Source organism: Rissa tridactyla, chromosome 4 (genome assembly GCF_028500815.1).
Source record: "Rissa tridactyla isolate bRisTri1 chromosome 4, bRisTri1.patW.cur.20221130, whole genome shotgun sequence".
NCBI classification, from domain to species: domain Eukaryota; kingdom Metazoa; phylum Chordata; class Aves; order Charadriiformes; family Laridae; genus Rissa; species Rissa tridactyla.
Genome location: NC_071469.1, coordinates 70,327,222 through 70,350,765, shown reverse-complemented (window position 1 = coordinate 70,350,765; position 23,544 = coordinate 70,327,222). Strand labels below are relative to the sequence as shown.

At 41.8% G+C, this 23,544-nt stretch overlaps 1 protein-coding gene across 2 annotated transcripts in view; it reads left to right on the top strand.

The window, feature by feature from the left end:
* DDHD1 (DDHD domain containing 1) overlaps positions 1-23,544 on the top strand; it is a 68,768-nt gene that overhangs the window by 4,257 nt on the left and 40,967 nt on the right. Inside the window, exons 2-3 of one of the 2 annotated variants that reach the window (XM_054199798.1) lie at positions 10,325-10,498; positions 18,847-18,948. In XM_054199798.1, coding sequence (XP_054055773.1) covers positions 10,325-10,498; positions 18,847-18,948 — 276 coding nt within the window. The remainder of the gene's footprint in view (positions 1-10,324; positions 10,499-18,846; positions 18,949-23,544) is intronic. The other variant, XM_054199799.1, reaches the window with a different exon arrangement.

Here is a 23,544-nt window from a genome sequence, read left to right as displayed (position 1 = left end):
GGGTTTGCATCTAATAATTGCAGAAGTCTATTAAGTAAAATACCCCTTGTTGTATTTAAAAACATTTTCTTCACTAGGACCATCCTTGAGTGAATATGTAAGAGTAACTTCTGCTGTACTGGTATAACAGATATTTTACTGACCGTAGCCTGGAAATACCTGTAAATACAGCATACAAATTTTAAAATCTGTGTGCTCAGGCTGGAAATGGGCAGCTTTAAAAAAAAAAAAAAACCAAAACTGTTTCAGCTGCCTTTAAGCTTGGACTGAAAGAAATATCCAAGACCTTTATTTTCTTCTGTAAGCTCTCTGTGACCTGCTTTGTAAGCTGGAAGAAGAGGCAATCATTAGCACCTTGTGAAAAGCTGCTGCAGGTTGAGCTTCTGCAAAATGAGAGGTGAATGCCAGGGAAGTGTTTATCTGCCCTGTGAATTTAGAGTCAGTCAGGATTACTGAGAAATCTTGGTGTGTAGCAGCTGATGCTTGGCACTGGGTGATTACAAAAGGCCATTTTCTTAGCGGATTTTTTCTATCACATGCTTGTTTTGATGTAGGAGGTGGAGGTCAGCAGTAAGGTATGAAGCCTTTCGTACCTCAGCCACTGGTCGTTCTTTGGGCTGCATTGTCAAGACTATAAAAATCAACATTTCCGAGCTGTCAGGTGCTTCTTTGCTATTGGTTCTGCGCGGGAGCCCTGGGTGCTCATGCCGTCCCTGGAGCTGGTGGCATGAATTTGTAGGTTGACACTTTGCAGACTGAAAACCCTTAAACCCACATTCAGGCCCCACTAAACCTCTTGCCTGGCCGCTTTAATCAATGTCCGATATTTCTTCTGAGGCCGTGTGCTTGTTTTACGGGGTTTGTGTTCTGGAACAGAAAGAGTATTAAAACAGGTTCACGAGGGAAAGAGCAAAATTAAGGGCTTGGAACCAAGAGGTTGTCAGTATGTTTGTGGCTTGCATTTGTTTTAGTCCGGTTTTAGCAGCAGAACACAATTTTAGTTGCTTTGCAGCATGCTTAAAACATTGCTTTTGGTGTGTTGGACAGTCTTTGAACTTGGTTGATGCAGTTTCCTTTATGTAAAGGACCTTTTGATTGAAGGCTGAATTCATGAATGCTGTTTTCTTGCTTTTCTTTCCAGGTATGTTGTTATTTTGCAAATAAAATACTGATAGTTTACACGGCAAGGTAAAGCATGACTTTTGCAGCTCAAAATCTTTCCTGGGTTTTACTTTTCTGTCCCTGTTCTTATCATACCGTCCTTCCAAAAGTATCTCGTAGCTTAGTTTTGGCCAGCTCCTTCCCAACCAGAAGAAACAATTTTTAGATTTGCAGTGCTCCACGTATTAAATCACAAATTACATTTGTTTGTATGTATGTTCTGTTTGTGTTTATGGTCTCTGGTACCTGTCTTTTTTTCAGTAGAGAGAACTTGTGACATTTAGGATGCTTTCATTAGAACAGGTGGGAGATGGCATCACTTTCCTTGGATGCGTCTTTGAGGGCAAGTTTCTTCCCTGTCCTCAGCTTTGATTTAAGCATTGTTTAAGCAAAATGAATCTGTTGTCTTACTCCTGTAAATGATACCAAAATCCAGCGGATGGTGTCAGCTGCAGTAGAGTAGGATGGACTCATCTTGGAAAATGAGTTGTGCTTGCCCTTGATGTGGTCCGGCACTTTTCCTGCTGGATGTGGGCGACAAGGAAGAAGGCAGAGATGCAGGGAATACTTGGGTCACAAGTTGTGGGTGACAGGGCGTTAGCTACTGTAACCGAGAAAGCAGAAAACGTTCGTGGGATGAGGAGGATCAGGGGTTCTGTTCTGGCTTGATTCAGCATTGACTGCTGATTCAGCTGTGGCAATATCAAAGAAATAGGATGGGATTTAATTGGGAGGTGACAGGGCTGGATTAAAGATAGATGGCAGGTGAATTTCTGCACGTATGTGTGTGAGGGGGGGAGGAATATTTTTTTCTAGGGAAAAAATGATACTGGAGGCAGAGAGACCTTGGGCAGAGCTCCTTTTTGCTCCGAGAGGAGCACAACAATAATCTGTAAGAGCTGACACAGTGTAAGTTAGTAAGCAGAAGGGCTAGATAGAAGAAAAATCTGTAAAGCAACAAGAAGTTAAAACAAGAAGCGTGAGCAGTTCTCTCAGTGGTTATGTGTAAGGTTGAAGAAAAGTGAAGATGAAGTGGTGGTTTTGAGTGTTTGACTAGGTTGTGAGTAGCTGAAGCCACACTGGAAGCTCCGGAGGTTGTAAGTGTTATAAATAGGATGGTTAGTGGGCGGTGGGATGAAGGGAGCCTCAGGTGCAAGTGGGGTCCCAGGCACTGATATTTAAGATGAGAGAGAATAAAATTGGTTGTTTTCAAGGGGTGAGGAACTCCACAGGGTAAAAAAAAAATTGAAGGAAAAAGTGAGATCTGGGGATGAAAGTGTGGGGAAATCAGGAGATGGGGTGGAATAGGCAGAAAAAGGAAGTGAGGCCAGGAGGAGAGTGCAGGGAAAAAAAATCCCTGCAGAGGAGAAGGGAGAAGATGAGAGCAAAGGTTAGTGTGCCCTGAAATATCTTCATCGTGGTCGTTAGTGGTAGGTCTGAGGTTTGAACAGGAAAAATCTGGCTGCTCTTTTTTTAAAAGATATTATCGTACAGGAATGCTCAGACTATCTATACGTGATCGTCGCTGCTCAGTGTGGGTGAGAGCTCGATAACCAAAACCGATGGACGAGTGCCTGCCAGGAGAGCACATGCTGAGCTGAGGTTGGTGTGATTGTCCAAAAGTCTCGTGACTTTCCATGGGATTTAAGCGCGTGCTCGCATTTTAGGAGGTGCTCACATGTTTTTCATGTGACACGGTCGTTCTTTTGTGGGTCAGTTTAGCTTTCACCTAATGCGGTTTCAAAAAAATGCAAGTTTCTCTGGGTGAAAAAAGAGCTGATGAGGAACTTTGCTCCCACCTGTTACCAACCCCAGCAGCAAATGCTGGTCATGGAGGTGCTTCACTTCACAGTACTGGTATTGAAATGTGGTGAACTGTTTTAGTTGATAAGGACTGAATAAAAATAAAGCTCTGAACTGCATCCCCGCTTCATGTTTCAGCAGTACAAGGTTTTTTGATGAGCGTTTCTCACTCATCACGGACATGGCCAGTAAGGTGGGCTTTAGCGTTTTGACTTGCGCCATCAGGTTCAAGTCTATGTAAAGAGCAATTGCAGAGATTTTAATTAAACTACTGTCTTAAACCAGAAAAATCCTTCTTGAAAAACGGCTAAATTTTGGGGTGATGTACGGCAGTTGAGAGAGGACTTTGAGGGCATTCATCTCTTTTTGAGGGGCTCTTTCTGTGTTTGGCATTTGAACCAGCCCCAAAGATCAGCCTTTCGTTATTATTTTGGATTGCTCAGTTTGTGTAAACGGATTAAAAATGGTTCAGGGAGGAACAGTTACAAGCTGTTGCTTGAATATTTCAGGTGATCTCAGTAAAAAAGAGGCAATTTCACATTTTCAGTGGAGCAAAGTGCATGTTCCTCCCTTGCTGCATCTAATGCTGATCTGTGGAGATCAGAGTCTGGGAAGAAAATCCCGTCCTTGCCAGTCAGATTGCTCTTAATGTGCGTAGTCGTTGTGAAACTCGAAAGTAACTTCCACCTGTAATTTCGAAATTGCTTCAGTAAAGCAATTTAGAATTATTTGCTGGACCAGCAAAATAATATCCTTTGCTGCTCAGTGAATGAAATCTCTTTTCACCTCGATTGCCGAATTAAAAAAAAAAAAAAAAAAAAAAAAAAAAAGTTGGGCGCTGTCAATTTGTGCAGCTCTGTTAAGTTTTCTGAGGCCGGGATTTCACCCTTGAACTCCTCTTCAGGTTATGTTGGTGCTTTTGAAAGAGCAGAACAGATTGCCTCTGTTTGTGGTTAAACAAAGGAGGGTCACCCGGGCTGTGATTAAGTGAGTGGCTTCATTTTTTTAAATGTCAGTAACCTGCTCTATTCTGAAATACTGTGTTAGGGGAAAAGCTAGAAAGCTATAGAATATTAAGCTATTAAAAGAAAAAAAAAAAGTTAGCTAGCAAACGTGAAATAGTGACACTTTAGCTTTGGGCTATTTTGTTTTTTATAACACCTATTTGTTCACCCAGCATGTATGATAGTGGCACTGACAGTAAAACATGGGAATCTTTAATCTCATGATTGGTTTCTGTAACCATCTATTCTCATAATTAAGCTTCCTGTCCTCATGAGTTTTTTTTTTTTGGGAGGCGGGGAGGTTTGGTTTTTTGTTTGTTTTTTTTTTTTTTTAACTTCGTGAGACTCTACAAACCCAGCCACGAGGGAACTAAGGAAGAGGAACAGATCTTGTCCTGCAAACTGTGCTCTCTGCATTTGCATTGGCAAAAACAGCATCTGCAAATCATTGTTTCTGTAGAGGCTATAGTGGCCGTGGCTGCTGTCGCGGAGGTCAAGAAATACCTGTCCTTAAACTGAACTTTGCACTAGCAAAAAGTCTTACAAACTGTGTAGTAGTTAATTTACCCAAACTATAATTTTAGGTTTGATAGAACAGGAATGGATAGCAAATTTTAAAAAGTCTCCAAAAGTCATCCTTGATGTTAGTTTGGAACACGTTATTTCAGTGGCTCATGTCAACATTCAGGTTCTTATGTGTATTACAATTGCTAGGAGTGCTGTGCTCCAAGATGTAAGACGTTCAGCGCTTTTAGCAGGCCTTTAGGAAATTAAATTTAAAAAAAAAAAAAAAAAAAGGGATCACTTTTGCCTTCCCCCCCACCCTTGTTAAATGTGTGGGAACTTCCCTTCATTATTTAAATAGCTTTCAGCTTGTCACACAGTAGCCTCAGTTACCTTCAGCTTGCACAGATGTCATCCTCACATGCTGCAAATTGTTTGCAACTGTAGTAATAGGGAAGTCAAATTTAGGGAACAGAAAACGCTACGCAGAAAAGCAGGAATCTGAAATTGCTACACTGAAAAGCGTCTCGAGGTGACTGCGTTTTATGAGCTCATGTTTCTCGGACAACCTCTTGCCTTTGGGCTTGGAGAGCTGGGAAATTGGGATTGTCCATTTTTGGCGAAGCACAAGCTTTAATTTAAATTTCTGAGCCTTTGAATATTATAGGAACCTTTTAAATCTCATTTGTGGGTAAATTGTTATGGCTGTCTTGAGACTGGTTGAGTGAATAGTGCCTTAACTTTGCCACCAAGCCGTCTGGACAGGACATCAGCTTTGAATCAATGCAACAAAGGTTCCACTGAATCTTATTCTCTTATAATTTTATTCTGTCTCTCTGTCTTCCAGATGGGGTTGGCACTTCCGAAACAGATCTCCTCTGGGCTTTTTGTTTAAGCTCTGTTTATTAACCTTTAGTTATTATCTCTGTATCCTCTTGGTTTTGCAACTTTTTCCTGGTTCTGAATCAAGTGAGGTGAAAGAGCCTTATATGAGCCGTACCTGAGCTGTATGGTATTTAATTTTAGGTATACACAGTTTCAGCCAGTGTGGTGGCAGGAAACAAATTAAATTTCATATGTGTTCTGATGGATTGGTTAGCTTTTTCATGCAATTTCTGTTGGGTGTGATCACACAGTTTAAAGGCCTTCACAAAAAAGGAGTAGCTGGGGTATACATACAAATTACTGTACACGTGTATACTATATGTTGCATACAGTTTTTATTTTCACATAATTTCTGTTATTCAGAGGATTTAGGCGATTATCATGATGCAAATCGCTCATGTTCTTGTCCCATCACATCATTAATTACAGTGCTTGTATTCTTTTATTCTTTCAATTTTCAGGAAAAAAAAAAAAGACCTTTTTGTGTAAAAACAAAGAAATTCTTTGTTGCAGTCTAGATCTCTTAAACTGTTTTCCTCTGAAGGTGGTAAAATGTGTATGACTAATTAAAATAAAGAGCCTTTCATCAGCTCGTAATCCCTGCCATTGAAATTTATTTAGAAATTCTTGTATAAATAAACCATGCAAGTGTATAACCGGCCAAATATATCGGTATCTTTCAGTTCGAGGCACTGCCAACTGCAGATTATATGGCGTAAGACTTAAGGCAGTAAAGAAATCAAGGCAAATGCTTTCCTAGGGATCCAGACTGTAGGGATAAAGATAAGTAACGCTTCATATTATAGATTTGGAATTCTGCATCGGGGGGGGGGCAGTTAAATTGCAACATGATTTAAATATCCGTGTATTTGGTTTTCCCGTAAGCCAAAAATAACTGAAATAATGTAGTTTAAGCTTTCTAAAATCATCTGAATATCCAAGACGTGAGTGGATTTATTGAAGGTGGATAGGAGGGAGTGAAGTTGGGTGCTAAAATGGCAGTTTTAATGGTAATTAGTGTAATAGCTTGCATCAAGTTCTCTGGATGAATAGTAGAGAAATCTTCAAAGAACAGCCCCTGTCTAAGATGAAACTGAGGAATTGTATTTATCGAGGCGTGCCTTTACTCCTTCCCTCTTGTGTTGCAGTCGCCTCGTTTCCCCACCCAACCCAGAGTATTCGGCGTAATTACCGTTAACATATCGCTCGTCTTAACTGAAATGCCGCTTGCTTTTGGAGCTGGTGACTTTTAGCGTCAGTAGGTTGTCATCATTGTCACGACCAGAGTTAAGACTTTCACCCGGACTGAAATCCGGCATTACACGCTTAAAATATAGCCACCGTTGTTGAGTTTTGAAGACACAGATGTTAATGGGGGCTGGTTTCTCCCACTTTAGCAAGTGTCAGTGTGATCACAAATTTGATTTTTTTTTTTTTGTTCTGAAAGCGTTCAGTTTTCTTTAAACCAGACTGCGCCTCTGATGGAAGGAAATGTCATTTCCTCGCTTCCTCTACCAGCCGGTTTTCTCTTGAGGTTTCCTGGTAGCACAGTGATCAGACCTGAAATAAAACAAAGCTTGGAGTTCAGGGTGCTGTGGCTGCACACGTAGCATGCAACAGTTTAAAGGAGGAGGGGGGGGAAGGCAACTCCTGGGTTCCCCTAAAATCCCACAGAGCTTTGGAAAACAGAATTGCCTCACTCAGGTTTTAAATCCGTATTCTGAACACATAATAATCTGACTTTGGATCTGAAAGTGATTTATATTTCCATATAAATGCCCTTTCCAGACCCAGAGCCAGATATATTAGTTTATCCCCAAGCTAAACTATCCTGCAAAGATTTGGCAATAAAATTTTTCTTACTTGAAACATGCCAATTTTTCCTGGCTGAGCCTTTGTGGAAAAGGCGCTGCCCATCTTATGTTTGAGAGCTGCTGTTGAGTGCTACAGTCTGCTCTTGTAAAGAACTGCTATGGGAAAGTTTCTCTTTCAGGCAAAAAGAGCCTGGAAGTGTTTATTTTAATGCTTTAAGTTTAGAATTTTAGAAATCTGTAGGTGGAAATTCCCACATGAAAAACTTAAAGCCCGTCAAAACTGAAAAAAGAGGCGTCTTGTATTCATTTGATTTGGAGTACAAAATAGTATTCATATGATTATTATGATTTTTCTTTTAAATCTTTTTATGGATTCAATGAATGGAGCCTCATCAGAATGCTTAGTCAAGAATTAAGGAATTGCTTACAGATTTTCCCAGTAAGGATTAACATCTGACGTAGTCATGTCGTCGCTTGAGCAACAATGGGATCCTTTATGTACGCTCACATATTATGTGCATTTCATTTCTTCCTACAGACAGCGCTTTGTTTGTGAGGGCAGCCTGACTGGATCCGCGTGTATTAGCTGTACTGAAAAATGCGGATATGTGGCAGGTGTAAAATGTAGGGGAATCCAGCAAAGGTTAAGGCAAGTGCATGAGCGACGGCTGTATGTGGTGTGAGCTAACGTTGCTGTGGTTAACTTTAATTTCAAGAAAATAAAATACTCATGTTTCACGCTTCACTGATGGGATGTAGACTCCAAAATTAGTTTAAATTTTCATAGACGATTGAATTTTCTAGGCCATTTGTAGTGACTGTTAACTTCTGCAGTTTAAAGCCGCTCAGATCTTTTGTTCTTCTGATATGTGTGAGTTCATTTTCATTAAATAACCACACCATTCGAACACCCCAGCATCTCTATTCATCTGATGGATGATCAGCATCCAAAATATTAGAAATTCAGCTTGTAACAATTGGCTCCTGTCTGGAGTAGCTATTTTAGCAGTGCAAAACTGCTAAAACAACTATAGGGTTGCCTGTGGGATTCCCAGTCACTGGAACGCTCCGGTAGCCAGGGGAACACCATTTGCCAGCACCAAGTGAGGGTAGTTCAGTGGTAATCTGAGCTCCGTGCTCATCATCTGCCTCCAGCATCCGCTTCCCTCCCTGCCTTGAGCTTTCCTGCCATTCACCTCTCCTTGCTAATTGCTGCAGGACCGACTTAAGGATGCCATCACCCGCAAGCGTGCCCTCCTCCTGTTACAAAGGTGGATCGTCATCCCTAGTACTGTAGAACCTGTTTTCCTGTAGATCTGTTAGGGAAAGGTTTCAAAATTGGCTTTGGAAACAGTTTGAGTGTTACTTGCCCTGTGGGGAGATTATTTTAAGGAGATTTTCTTTCAGAGTTTGTAGGTGCAGTGATCTGAGGGATGAAGAATTTGGAATAGTTTAGAGGTTCCAAGTGAATTATGGAGGTGCTCGCAATTCTCTATTACATTCTCATCTGCAAGCAGTTAGTATAAAAAATACTTCTGGGTCTACGTGAGCCGGCAGTGTGTGCTCACAGCCCAGAAAGCCCCCGCAGCCTGGGCTGCATCCCCAGCAGCGTGGGCAGCAGGGCCAGGGGGGGATTCTGCCCCTCTGCTCCGCTCTGGGGACACCCCTGCAGTGCTGCCTCCAGCGCTGGGGCACCAACAGCAGAAGGACACGGAGCTGTTGGAGCGGGGCCAGAGGACACCCCGGAGATACTGGGAGGGCTGGAGCCCCTCTGCTGTGAGGACAGGCTGAGAGAGCTGGGGGGGTTCAGCCTGGAGAAGAGAAGGCTCCGGGGAGACCTTCCAGCCCCTTCCAGTCCCTAAAGGGGCTCCAGGAAAGCTGGGGAGGGACTCTGGATCAGGGAGGGGAGCCATGGGACGAGGGGGAATGGTTTTAAACTGACAGAGGGGAGATTTAGACAAGATCTGAGGAAGAAATTCTTGGCTGTGAATTCTTCTTTTGTGGTTGAGTTCTTAGCAGCTTTGAAGAGATTAGCGTGCACACGCCTGAGATGTTTGCGTTTGGCCTAGTCTCTCTATAGATACTAACTTTCCCAGCAGGACTGGTTAGCCTGCACTAGAGGTCAGTGGTCCAACTGGTTTGGGGTCTCAGCAGACCTGTCCCTGTGCTGGTCCCATGAGGCTGGAGGTTGGGAACTTACAGGCTTATGGACCACAGGCACACAGAGTATTTCTCCTTCTTGATTTTCTAGATGTAGGAGGAGAAATTCTGAGCTGAGCTACAATGGATATTATTGTCTCAGCTAGCTTGGAAGGATGGGTGTAAGAGAATTCTCGCTCCATGCAGCCCCAGTTAGTGTGGGTATCAAGCACAGTTTAATGAAGAACTAAGCAACAAGACAAGAGTTTTCATAGAAACTTCTCTTTTTTTCACGTGAACAGCAAATGCTGGGTACCCAGTTCCTCATTTTGGGGTGCTGAAACTGGAATGGCAGTGACTGAAAACAGCCCTTGGTGAAAGACTGATTTTAATTAAAAAAAAAAAACCACCTTTCGTCTTCAAAATCACCCTTTATGCTAATTGATGTGTAATTTGGGTTATTGTAAGAGCGATTCCCAAGGGAAACAAGGCTCTGTGCACTAAGGGTAAGCACGAGTGGTTTTGTATCTCCTCCTTATTCTGCATCCTCTTGATAACTTTGAAACCAATGGTTGTTATCAGTCAAATTTGATAGGGGAGCATAAGTCTCACAAAGTTCTGAATTTTTTGAAAATTCAAGGCAACTGGGTAGAGAAGAGCATATCCCGTTAAATCCAGACTGTTGTTTGAACTTAACCCTTAATAAACTTTACAGAATCTGCATCTTTCTGTCCATCTCTCACATCCTCACACACACTCTGAAAACTTGGCCTCACTAGCTCAGGTGTTTGCCAATTAACACTACTTTCACTGCTCATTTTGGCCCCATAGGAAAAGGTGGTGGTGTTTCTTAAGGCGTTTGTGGTTATCTCGTTAGGGGTCCCAGCAGTGGGAATGTTAACTTTTTCATCAAAACACCAAACAGAATTCCCTTCCCTCTTACCTGCTGTCAGTTTGTGATTTGTTGCATTAAAAAAAAAAATAAAAAAAAAAAATCTCTTGTTTGATTTTCAGAAACGGAAAAGATCCCTGTAATGCGTGGACAGTGGTTTATTGACGGTACATGGCAACCTCTGGAAGAGGAGGAAAGTAACTTAATAGAACAGGAGCATCTCAACCGCTTCAAAGGCCAGCAGCTGCAAGAGAGCTTTGATATGGAAGTATCAAAACCTGTTGATGGGAAGGAGGGTAAGATTGTTTAGATTGCTGTTTTTATAGTATGTTCTCTGGACGGTTGGCGTCTGTTTTTTCTTAAGTTTAAGAATGTGATCTGTGATGGTTTTCCACCCTACATAGTAGGGAACATTATTACAGGCATCAGTTTGCTCTCCCATTTTTCAGCGCATCCTGATGCTGTAGGATTTCCTGCTGTAGCACATTTGATGAACACTAAGTATTAAATTCATGGATAAACTTCTTGTTCACATTTTGATTCATGTTTCATATCTTTCAATTGTGCTTGAAATCTCACTTCAAACTGAAATCTCTTGATGGGACAAGAAGAGTCAGTGTCTAAATGCAAAGTGGCTATTAGCTCTCTGGCCAGCGTTCCTAACTCTGCCCTGAAGGGAGTATCAGTTTTAGTGATCACATTTCATTTTCCATTCTTGTTCAGTCTGTGAATTTATTAGAGTAGTTTTCAGCTATAGTAAATCTTGGGCATTCATTCTGTAATGGAGGTCCTTATATTTTAATGACCGGGCTGAGAGCATCAGTCAAATTCATTTAACATTTTTAAGAATAGCCTTCTGAAATTACTGATCTATTTTTAATGTACACAGTTGAATTGGTTGATCAGGGTAAGTATAGTACAGTGAAAGCAGTATTTTTGGGTTTCACATCGCTTCTGTATGTTGCTTTTCACTTGGTGAACAACCCACAAACCAAGAGCTGCAAGTACAGAGGCCTCACAGTATATTTTAGTAGGGTTTTGGTTATGTTATTCTTTATAAAGCAACTTTATTTTTAATCTCTTTAAACTACAGAGTGTAGGAGTGGCTGTGTTTTGGCCACGAGCACGGAAGAGTTCTTATGTGTGAGCTACATGAGCACACACAAGTAAAAGCTTGTTAATAAATTAGAAGCAAGGCAGTATTCAGGCTACTTCTGTAATTACTGTCATGAAAACCAGAATATCATTTGTTGACTCGGGGAGATTTTTCAACAGTACGGAGTGTTGTTAAGTTTCTACCTCCCCTCAAGGCTAGTGAGGACTCTGAATATTTTTTTTTCCCCTATTTGTACCGCTTTAAAAGATCTTTTTTTTTTTTTTCTCTGGCCAAGCCTGCAGTACACTTTTCTGCTTTAACAGCTCTGTCAGGCAGGTGTGTAAAATGGTGTGATCCCTGAGGCACAGCACCCTGCCGGTACGACAGCCCTTCTGAAAGGCGCTTTGATCGGTATTTCTGTGTGCTTGTGCTCATTCATTGCTCCAGTGCACTGGTACGAAGCCCAGCTTTGTTAGTACAGCTGCACACCTACTGTGAGTGCGGTGCTCTTTGTGGTGGGGTAGTGTGATTTTTTTCATGGAAAACACATCTTTATGGGTGCTGAGTGCTTCCAGCCTTTGTTAGCTTAACCTCTGATGGAAGGAAGGAAGGATGGGTTCAGTTGTACTTGGATTCTCCTTATCGAGTAAGGAAGAGTTCAGTTTTTTTTAGAAAAAGTCTGGTCTGTGGAGCAGGAATTTTCAGATTTGAGGTTGGAGAGACTGGAGAGAGTGATGAGAAAGGTATAATCCCCGATACTTATGAAAACATAAAAAAATCAGAAGAGAAAACTCCAAATTCAGACATCGGTGCCTTTTCTAAAGCTAAAGTTAAAAAAAAAAAAAAGACGAAACAAAAAAAAAAATCTCCAAGCTGTTCATGCAGTCATTTCAAAATGTAATATATGTGTCAAGTCACCAATAACTTTCAATAGATTTTTTTTTTTTGGTAGTAATAGGAGAGTTGCAGGATAATTACAGCTAACAGTAGGTATGAAAAGTGGTTTTGTCATTATAATATGCCTCTCAATACATCTCTGATCAGCTGCCATCCATGATTGCCATCTGCACGTGGCACTGGGAGAAGCTTTACAGCTTGCATTATCGCTGCTGAAGTAAACATAATTAGTTGGGAGTGCTGAATTCAGTTTATAAATTTTTTAAGTGCTACAGTTTGTTGCTACAATTTGTTGGAATTGCATCCTGTATGAAACGTATTTTGGTCCCATCGAGGTTTACAGGTAGTGGTTATTTAAGACTAGTGAAAGTTAAAATAGATCTGTAAATACCATTGAGAAGCGAAGTGACTATTCGCAGTGCTATGATAAAGCATTGTAAATGATGAAAAACTACCCGTCTCATTTAATTCCTCAGCAAAATTAATACAATCTGCTTTAACAGTCTCTTAGTACTTAGACATAATTACTTTTTTATGTGAACATGCCAGTTTGCATCGTAAATAATGAAAAACTAGCTTGTAAATAGGCATCGTGCAGTAGACAAACCTGTTAGCTCTTGATTTGACCCCAGCCGTGCTCTAAACGGTGACCATAGGCTGAAAAATTAGGAAGGAGCAGGTTCCACTTCGCTGCTCCCGTTCTGGATAATTTTCTCTTGTTCAGCCTGCTAACTCAGGGCAACATACAATGCCCTGGAACTTAGTGTCCAAGACTCAGCTGACAATTTATTTGCAATTTAGTCGCACTTATTTATTTGTTTTATTGTCCCCTGAAATCTTTTCGTGACGAAAACAAAACTGCGAGCAAGCTTACGAGGTGTTTAGCACCCTCAGCTTTTGACCAGCCTGCCCAGTGTGTTGCTGGCGATGGAATCACCCTCTTCTAAGTCCTGGGCAAGTGGTGCTTCTTCCCGTCTGCCTGTGGAGTCATCTGTGCAAAAACTGATAGTGAGCACGATGTACGTTACCTGTGAAGTGCCCGTTGTCTTCCCGCGTATCTGTAGTTTTGGGATACACGGTAGGAGGGAACCCTTAGGTCTAAAAACACAATTTCCCATACCAATAATTTGATTTATCAGTTCTGCTTCTGGATTGAAGCATTGTAACAAGGAAATCACTAAGCTTCATCCAGGGCTTTTGTTGGTGATCGGAGGTTGATGAATAAATGCCCCATTATTAAACTCTTAATCCAAGCAAACCTTCCTCCAGAAACGCAAAATGTTTCAGAATAGGGATCTCCAGCCTGTGGCCTGCAAGTAACATAATGCCCGTGCCACCTTCCAGGGATGTTAGGGAGCACGTGAAGCTGTAAGTGCTGAAGGTAACAGAAAACGTGACAGCATTGAGGTCAATGATTTCTCAAACTCTGTTTTCCACGGGGCAGCCTGGAGACCACTGCTTCAGCGGGAGATCACTCTGCTGAGCAAACTGTAGTGGTATTTTGATTTTCATCCTTACAAAGCATTTAATTTCATGCCTTGCAAAATGAACTGCATTTATGGTGTCTGATGTCACCAACTCCCCTTGGTGTCTGATCCTCTCCAGTGGTCTGCTGAGCTGTTGGTCTCAGCACTGGCGTGACTTTCTCAGGTAAATTATTTGTTATGGCAGAAGGCAGAAATGGGGCACTTTATTTCTTAGGACTGTCCAAACAGGTTAATGTGACCTTTAGATTTGCCATATCCAGCTGACCTGGGTTTGTCTCCAAGAAGGCTTTGTCCTGTAGGAGCTCACAGACGTGGCTCCCAGCTACCAGAGCTCTGCCTGCTGCTTGGAAAAATTAGTCAAATTGCCGAGATTTCTGGAGGGGTGTTTGGTTCTGAATGTGTTGGCATCTGTAATGCTTGTCAAAGGCCAGCTATCCTGACCGGCGATCTTGAAGTGCAGCAACACAGGAGGTGTTGGCATGGGATGGGGTAGTGACAGGACGAGGGGGAATGGTTTTAAACTGGAAGAGGGGAGATTTAGATGAGATCTAAGGAAGAAATTCTTGGCTGTGAGGGTGGTGAGCCCCTGGCCCAGGTTGCCCAGAGAAGCTGTGGCTGCCCCATCCCTGGAGGTGTTCAAGGCCAGGCTGGAGGGGGTGTGGAGCAACCTGGTCTGGTGGGAGGTGTCCCTGCCCAGGGCAGGGGGGTTGGAAGTAAATGACCTTAAAGGTCCCTTCCCACCCAAACCATTCTATGATTCTATGACAGCCGACTCCCCAGCCCACCACAGACCATGTCTGTATGTTGGGGAGGGATGCTGGGGACATGAGCCCCTCTCTTCATCGACTCCCGAGGTGCCTAAAACCAGGCCAGAGGGATGGATGCTGCACAAGTCCTGGTGCAAGCAAGTGCTGCAAGGACATCACCCGTCGCTTGACCGCACTCTTGTTTCACATCTTGTCACCCCAGAATCTGCTCTGATCCTGGCGAAATTCCATATACATTTTTCAGTTTAAATAGTTAATTTTACTATCGATAGATACAGGGAAGGATGTTGCTATTCTGTCTTTTAAGACAGAGTAACCGATAGGGCTGCAGGAGGAAACCACGCTCAGGATGAGGAATTAGGGGTTTGGCTGCATTTCGACTGCTTTGTTGTGAAACCAAATGTCTGCAGCCTGATTTGAGTTAAGGCAAATCACAGATTTGCACAACTGCAAATCTGCACATTGGCAGGCTCGGGAAGGCATCTTCGGGCTTGTCATTGCATAAAGTAATTTTGCATAATTTTTCTGAGGAAAACAAGAGTCACCACATTGTCATTTTATAGCTGTATTGAGGAGCAGAGCTTGGTGTTTGCCACTCAAGTCTATGCTAAAAACAGTCGACTCTGCTGGTACCTTAAACCCCTAAATGAGTTGCTGCGCTGCTGTAACAGTATACGTGGGCTGCCCGGTCTGATTTGTTGTTCTGCTGTTCTGTTGATGGATAGACAACATTGAGCCCTCAAAATTATTTATCCAGTACTTGGTTTTTTTTCACCCAGGTAACACTAGGCTTTTTTGTATATTGGCTTTTCTTGTCCTTCTTAAGAACAATTCATGCTTCAAATTTAACACACATAAATTAATATCAACACAAGATGTAAGGCGACGTTTTGATTTAAATTCTTAGCTTCAAAATTTTTAGATATTTGATACAAACTTCAGCCCTTAAAATGTGGAAATATCTGGGGCGTTTTTTGGATGACACCGAGAATAGGTTATATCTCTGTGCCTTTTTGCAGAAATACTGACCTTTCTCATATTGCATGTACCCGGTGATTACACTAAAATATATGACTACAATAATTCTACGTTATTATAATTCTACAACAAATAATTCTACAAATATCTCTGAGAAAGACACAGGTTAACACTTGTTCTTTGAAGCAGCATTTCAGCTGAAACCATTCTGAACGAATACAGAAAGGGTATCCTAATATCTTTTTAGCAGTCAATAAGCTTAAAACGTACAGAATAAGATAAGATTTAGGCTACTTTAGATGGATCCTGAACTCACTGTCTGCCTAAGTATGCACAAAAAGTAGTTTCTATCAAAGGAGCAGCATTCTCAAGTGATTACAGTAATATTAAGATGGTTGTAAGATAAAACAAGACTATGAACTCCGATCATAGCAAGTTCTTAAGCGTTCTCAGACTCGATATTTTGCTAACAGTAGTTAACCATAATAAAGGCAGTGATGTTCAGACCAAGAGCTTCTTGATGGAGGGTCAAAGTTGCTTTTTCTCTCTTGCTCTGTGGCCAGAGCCCAAATATCCCTTGGTGCAAGCTCCTCGAGGACCGAGGAGCTGTTAGCAGGAAGGTGCCCACCACTTCAGGCGCAGGAAGGTGGTCAAGGATGGACAAGCAGCTTTTCTCAGACAGTCCAACTTTCAGCTGGAGGTTCCAACTGCAGGACACACAGCTGCCTGGTACAGGGTAAAACTGTGACCTCTTGTCTTCTCCATAGCAGCGATGGTGCCAAACAGCAGAGCAGGAGCAGCAAGTTCTCAGCATGCTCCTGGAGAGGGAGCAGCAGATAGATGGGACTTCCCGCTGCTCTGGGCTCGTGTGAGGGCTACTTCTGATTCCTCCTCCGCTGAGCAGTGGTTCACAGGGTACATCATAAAGTGGTCCCTGGTAGAAATAATATCCTCCAACAGCTTTAACGTTTGCTAGGACAAGAGGAAATGGCCCCGAGTTGTGCCAGGGGAGGTTTAGGATGGCTATTAGGAACAATTTCTTCGCCAAAAGGGTTGTCAAGCATTGGAAGAGGCTGCCCAGGAAAGTGGTGGAGTTCCCGTCCCTGGAGGTATTCAAGAGACGGGTAGATGTGGTGGACTTGTCAGTGCTGGGTTAACAGTTGGATTTGGTGATCTTAAAGGTCTGTTCCAACCAAAACAATTCCATAATTCTATGATCTCTGCCTTAAGAATACTTGGTTAGCTGTTACTATAGTAAATACAGTTGAGTACCTGTCATCTGTTGCTCCATCATCTTTTTCAGGTATATTCATTTAATTAGGATGAAGTGAAGCTTAAAGCTTAATATATTTGATAGTAAGATAGGAACAGATATTGTGCATTGTATTTGCACAGAGAGATGCTCAAAATTCAGCTGGAAGTCGCCTGAGCAACCTGAATCAGACTTGAAGTTGGGTCCAACTTAGAAGTTGATCCTGCTCTGCATGAGGGATTGGAGCAGACGAACCCCAGCATTCCCTTCAGCAGAAATTACTCTGAGATCAAGTCTGTGATTCTGTGATAGGTGACAAGAAACACAGAAAAAATCCTGTGAGTCAGAATTAAATTTTTTCATGCATTGATTTTGAAATGTCCTGAGTTTATTGGTTTTTCTTATGGAATTTCAACATGTGGTTAGATGCCCCAAAAACCACAAAAGTTGCATTTGGAATAGTTGATTTGTTTTGTCGTAGATTTCAAATAATATTTTCTATTTTCATAGAAAAGTTTATATAGATTTTTTGGGGTTTTGTCACAGCTGGCCAAGTTAACCCTTAGATGGGAAAGTCATATTTGTAGGAGTTGTGCAGATCAGGAGGGATCTCTGGAGGTGGTCCCCTCCAACCTCCCCGCTCAAAGCGGTGGAGTCAAGGAGAGCAGGTTGCTCAGGATGTTTCTGGCGGGGTTTTGAATATCTCCAACCATGGACACTTCACAACCTCTCTGGGCAATCCGTACCGGTGTTTTCTCACCCACGCCATAAAAAAGATATATTTTTTTCTTATACTTGACTTTAATTTCCTGTGTATATTCTTCTTGAGCTGCCACAGCCAGTAAACTATTCTGTAGACTGAATTATTCCATCAAGTTCCAAGTGCAGTGGCTGTGAGCCTAATTTTCCTCTCCTCTAGAAAAACTGATGTAATATAGTAATATACTTCGCTTGCATCTGTATTAAGGCATCTGCTGACAGAGCTGTTAGCTGAGGGTGTGAAGAGGTGTGACCCTGGACCAGCATCACTGTGGCAGTCGATGCCCTTGACGCAGGCATGGAATATCACACTCTTGTACTGGCATAAGTTACTGGATCACAGAGTATTAACTGCTCCTGGTTTTTTTTTAAGGGAAGATGCCGTTCAGTTGTGTTTCTCCCCACTCTGCAGCAGGCTGACTCCTTTCAGGTCATCACAGGCTGTGCATTCTGAAGCCAGGCTGGAGAATCTTGATTTCTTATTGGATTTAAACACACTCTCTTGACTATAGCAGGTTTTTGAGGCTGAAACATTTTGAAACGAAGACTGTTTGTATGAGCAGGGGCCCACAGAGCAGTAACAGAGAAGATGTAGATTTGTAGGACTTCACTTTCAGCCTTGCTCAGGAGCCACTGAAGAAGTGTAGAAGGTATTGAAGGTCTCCATCATGACAACTTCACAGTCAATACAAATCTCCTGTTGTGTAAGTGCCAAGAGCAGCTTCTTCCCCCTCAAATAACTTTATCTGCTCCTTAGCAGCAGTTTTCACTTACCTGAAAGTACTCCTTCCAGAATCACAGAGCGCTGATACGTATGTCCCTCAGAAAGAATCTGTTGTATTGCTGTGTAATATTGAAATGTTCTCACGAGGAGTGAAATAAGATGATTGAAAGTCTAATGAAAGTCATGGACTTGCATTTCACTGCAGAAGGCAGCTTCTTGAGGACTTACAGAACAGGGTAATGGTAGGATATTTTGTCTAAATGAACTTTTAATGATCCTCTTACACTCTCTGGGGAAAATAATAATTAAAATTGAGTTGTGGGTTGGGTTTTTTTTCCCCAAAATGTTTAGTGTATATTTAAGAAGGGTGATTGTGTTCTACCCTATACAAACAGAGCATTTAGGCTTTTGTGTGTGTAAACAGAAAGGCACTGGGTGTTCCAGCTGTCTTTTAGTAATGCCTTTAGCTCTGTTGTGATATCATAACTGTTTGTGAAGAGTGAAGAAGTTGAATTTGGCTTATGTGACCTGACACTTTTGCTACAAAAACCCATTTTTAATGTGTATAAACTTTTTCGGAAAATGTGCCAACTTTTCTTTTCTTTCTAAAAGTGGTAATACTAATGAAAAAAATGACACCCCTTTTAAAAATTTTACTTTGAAGCTCAGTGTTTTTACTTTTAGTTCTCTACTACCTCCCTCCCTTCTCCCTCCCTTCTTTGTTCAAATGGAGAGGATATAAGGAGAATTCAGATGCTGCATGTCTTAAACGCAAGCGTTCCCAAGGTACAGTAATTGTAGATTTCTTTTTTTTTTTTTTTTTGTAGTACTCCTGGCTTAGGAGGCTTTAAATTCTAGTTTGCTTATATCAGTTAAATGTGTTAGATTTACATGCTTCAATTTCTTGAGCTGTATTCATGCCGTTTCCTTCAAAAGGGAAGGAAAAAGCGTCATAAATCCTAGAAGAAAAGTAGAAGCGTTGTGAATCTTAGAGAAAAGTAGATGCTAGCAGTATCACGCAGTAATCCTTCTTATAATTGTTTGTGACTGAAAACTGTAAAAGTTTATTTCTTACACTCTTTATATGTGCTTTGGCTTTTTCAGTAAACTAAAAGCAACTTTTTTAGAATCACAGCAGGCCTGGTACAAGATAAATTATGTCCGAGAAGGAATGGAGGGTTTATGCTAGACAGTGTTTTGTTTGCCACTTTTTTTTTTGGATAATGCATGAATCTTTTATGTTGTAAATTATTTTTACTGCAACTTTTGTATGAGTACTGGAACAAAATGAGACTTTGGATGTACGGTATAAACAGGGGAAGCTGTATAGAATACATGATAAAGGCTGCTGTGTTGCAGAAAACTTTGAACTTTGCAGCGGCTGATGTGCAAATTTGCTTCAGAAAGTGGGAGTAGATCTTACAGGAGCCATTAATGATTGCAGAAGGCTCAAAAGTGCTTTCTCTGCCAACCGTTAAAGCCAGCAGTGATTAAACTTTTACTGACTTCTGTGACTGTGGAAGTAGACTCCTGAAAACTGCACCCTCCCGCGATTTAAAATGTAAATACACGTGGTAGGTTTAGAGTTGTTCTTGTCATACCGTGTATTCTTTTAGCTCCTGAGGATATTGTAAGGTATGAGGATTTATTTTGGCATGCATAAATGTTTGCCTCTTTGACTTCCTTTAACTAGATTTTTCAATAATTGGGCCCAAATGAAAATGCCTGAAAGCAAAATGTTTAATAGTAAACTTTTTCCTGCCTCTTCTCACACATGGAACTCAAGTCTGTTAATAAAGGCGAATAAATGTAGCTACTGTCTTGAGCAGTAAGAAAGGACTTTTACCTTTTATTTTGTGATTGTAATTTTGAAATTATTTTGTATATTTTTCTCTCCAGATCATGTGCAGTTGTGGTAACGAGTGTGCTTAATTAAAAAATTAAAAGTAGATGTTTATATAACAAACAGTGATACTGGTGAATCGAGAGGTGGTGAAATGCAATATAAAAATGGCAGCAATGTACGACAGCCCTTTTTAATCAAGAGCGATAGCCATTTGAATGGCATTGCATTTGTTTTTGAAATAAATAAGAAAAGGTTTTAAATTCTACAGCTGTACCTCAGGTTTACGTAGCACGACTTCAGAGTTGTTTAAGAACGAACAATAGTGGCCAAATTATGTTCTCGGCTACCTGTATGATGTGGCAGGATTTGTGCAGAAACTGCTGCTTATCGATTGCAAGACAGATTAATTCAAAAATCCCTGGGGAAAAAAAAAAAAGCCGGCAGAAAAGGTTTTCAGACAGTACTTATCCCTTCTCTGGCCTTTAGCCCTGACTGGAATGACGGTACCTTTGTGGAAGAGATGGAGATAATACCAGCTCTTAGCACTTCAAAGATGCTTTCCTCTAGACTGATTTTGACTTGAGCATAGTCAAGCTCTGGGAGAAGAGAATCACCCCATGCTTTGGTCTTGGCAGCTGGATGAAAGTCTCAAGTAAAAAACCAGTTGCTTTACCTTAAAAGGTATTTAATTTTAAACTGTTGGCCCTGTGAAATGCCAAGTTCAAGTGCCTGTCTGTCTGCACTTGGCGCTGGAGATGTTCAGCTCCTCAAGCGCTTGAGCTGGGAGGATGCAGTGTGCATATCCCCAGCTTCTCCACAGGTTTTAAGCATAAAAAACACTGCAGGCTTTCTGCTCCTCGGTTATTCTCCAGTTATTTTGACTCAAGATGAGTTTCTGCAGTCTAATTGGGATCAGGTTCTTCAAGGCTTTAGGAAGACGTATTCCATATCTTTTGTTTATCACTTCATTTTTCATATTCTAACTTTTTAGAGGAATTTTCCGCTTTGTGTTCATCTATCGTGGTGAAGCTGGAGGTTTGTGTGATGGTAACCATTAATTTCTTCAACTGAAAGAAGTCCTTTTCTGACCCCTCTCCCTTCCCCTGTGTTTCCTTGTTTTCGCATGGCTTGCTCACCGCTGTCTAGCGCCAGGCTGTCTTCTGTTTACGGTAGGGTTGTGCCTTCCATGTACTCATACTGTAGGTGTCTGTCATGGCTGGTATTCCTGAAAAATGCTTCATTTCTGGTTTGGCTACAAAGGACTCAAAACTTGGTCTTGTTTCTGTGGGCTCGGCCGTCAATCCCAAACTAGAAAACTAGGCAGTGAGCAGAATACCTGGAGTTTTCAGCAACTGGGGAAGATGCGCCTATGGAGATGCCTGCTAAGAAAGCTGTGCATGTTGGCAGTGTCAAGAGAAGTGGTTCATGTGAAACAAAAGCTGCAAGAAGTCTGGTCCAGAGGGAGATTCCTGACCCATGGATTTACGGGAGACCGTTCATCTTCTGTGCCTGACGTTCAGAGATGCCGTAGCCTCAGTCAAATCTCAGTGAGGCTGAGCAACATCCTGGCCAGGTGCACTGGAGAGAATCCGCAAACATAGAAGTCGTGCTCCTGAAGGACCCAGAAGGCAGAGGCATGAACACGAAGAGCATTCCCCTGTGCCATACCCACTGCCTAATCTGAATTCTGCAGCTTGGCTTCCTCGGCCATGCTACGACATGCCTTGGTGACTTCCTGACACTCTGACATCTCTTGGTGTGAAAAGCTCCTGAGTTGTCATTTTGACCACCTCTGCAGCGTGACAGAGGTTTATAGGACAGTCACCATTCGTTCTGAAAAGAGAATGTAAATCGTATTGTCTCGTCATCTTCAGGAAAATATAACTTTCTCTTCCTCGTGTTCAGTTTCAAAACAGCGATGGCACCCGTTGTTATGCCATACCCGGAAAGCATGGTTTACATATTTTGAATTTTTTTTTTACTTTTTTTTTTAGGATGCTTATTTTCAGGCTTCTATCAAATCCTTTCCAAAGACACTTTTTTTGTTCCCTGCCTCACTATTAACACACTGTGAGTGGCAGAAGCCCCTTTTGGTTGGGCTCTTGAAAATCTCGATAATCTCTTCCCAGTGCTCGGTGCAGTATTGGCCCTCATGAAGAGGTACCTTATTGCAGGTGTGGGGTTTTTTTTACCTGAATATTTCCTGTGCATAAGGACAGAGAACCTCTGTCTCTGCCTAGATGTGGATGCACATGTGGCTTGTGGATCATTTATCCCTGCGGCTGATCTCCGCTAGGCAGGTCTTCTCTCAGTTGAGTTTCTGCCATGCAAACCTGCAAGGGCATACCATTTTTCTCTCCGCAGACATTGTCATCTCCGTGACAAATTCTTATGTAGGGATAGAGAAAGCACAACAACAGTCATCAAGTGGGGCGTCACTCCTGTTTTGAAGGGATATTCTTGCAGAGCAAGAGGGCCTGGAGCTCAGGGTGACAGATTTTCCCATATTAGGGGATTTCTGTTCCGCTGGTGGACATCACATCCAGGGTCTGAGGATGAACAGGCATCCCGATGTTTATATAAATTAAAAAAGGGAAGACAACATCTCATCCTGCCACAGTAAAGAGGGTCTGTGGAACGGGTGCATCGATCCTCAGGAAGACTTTTTGAACAGTCCATGGGATTTCAAAACAGGGTGCCAAGGTGGAGCACTCGGTTTAGTTTGTTTTGACCCAAGTGACTCTTGTTAACTTCTAAAGGAGTGTGTCTGCTCCTGGTTGGTAAGATAAACACTCTGGAAGTGTATCCAGACTTCTGCAAAATACTGCACAGGAGTGCACGGTGCTTTTGAAATGTCCTGCAGCCACTATTTTTCAGTGATTTCAGTCCAAACTGCTGGTTTGGACCTTGCTCTGGAGCGTGCACGTGGACAGGCACTCAAAAGCAAAGCAGTGAATGTGTTGATAAACCAAAATTACTGAGAGATGCAAAATAAAATGCAAATATATCAATAAAATGGCAAAATTTATCATCTTACTGGCAAATTGGAAGATTCTCTGAAAAGCATTGTCCATATACATGTTCTGGATCCTGCCACTTCCCTAAAAAACTCCTGATATTTTGCAGTTGAAGGAAAACTGAGAAGCAAGAACAAACACATGGTTTTGGGGTGGCTTTAATTTTTTTTTATTCTGAGTGCTGGGTAGAAAGGAAGAGCATATAGTCCAAGTGCTGTAAAAAATATATATCTGAGCTTGAATGCAATGTGGATGTTAACGCCACATCTCAGAGAAGTAAGTTACTCTGTTGTCGAGAGATGAGTATCGTCCTACTGAAGGTTACTGGTAGTTTTACGTGGTGCCTGTGTTAACAGTAGACCAAATTTTTCAGGTTCCCTTTTGAAAGCCTTACTAAACATACAGAGAAATAGTGTTGGGTATTTCCTTTGCAGTTCCTCAGTGCTTGCATGTTCTTATAGTTGATTTTGATGTGTCCTTCAACACAGGTGTTTTTGAAGAAGACCAGAAGAGTACAAG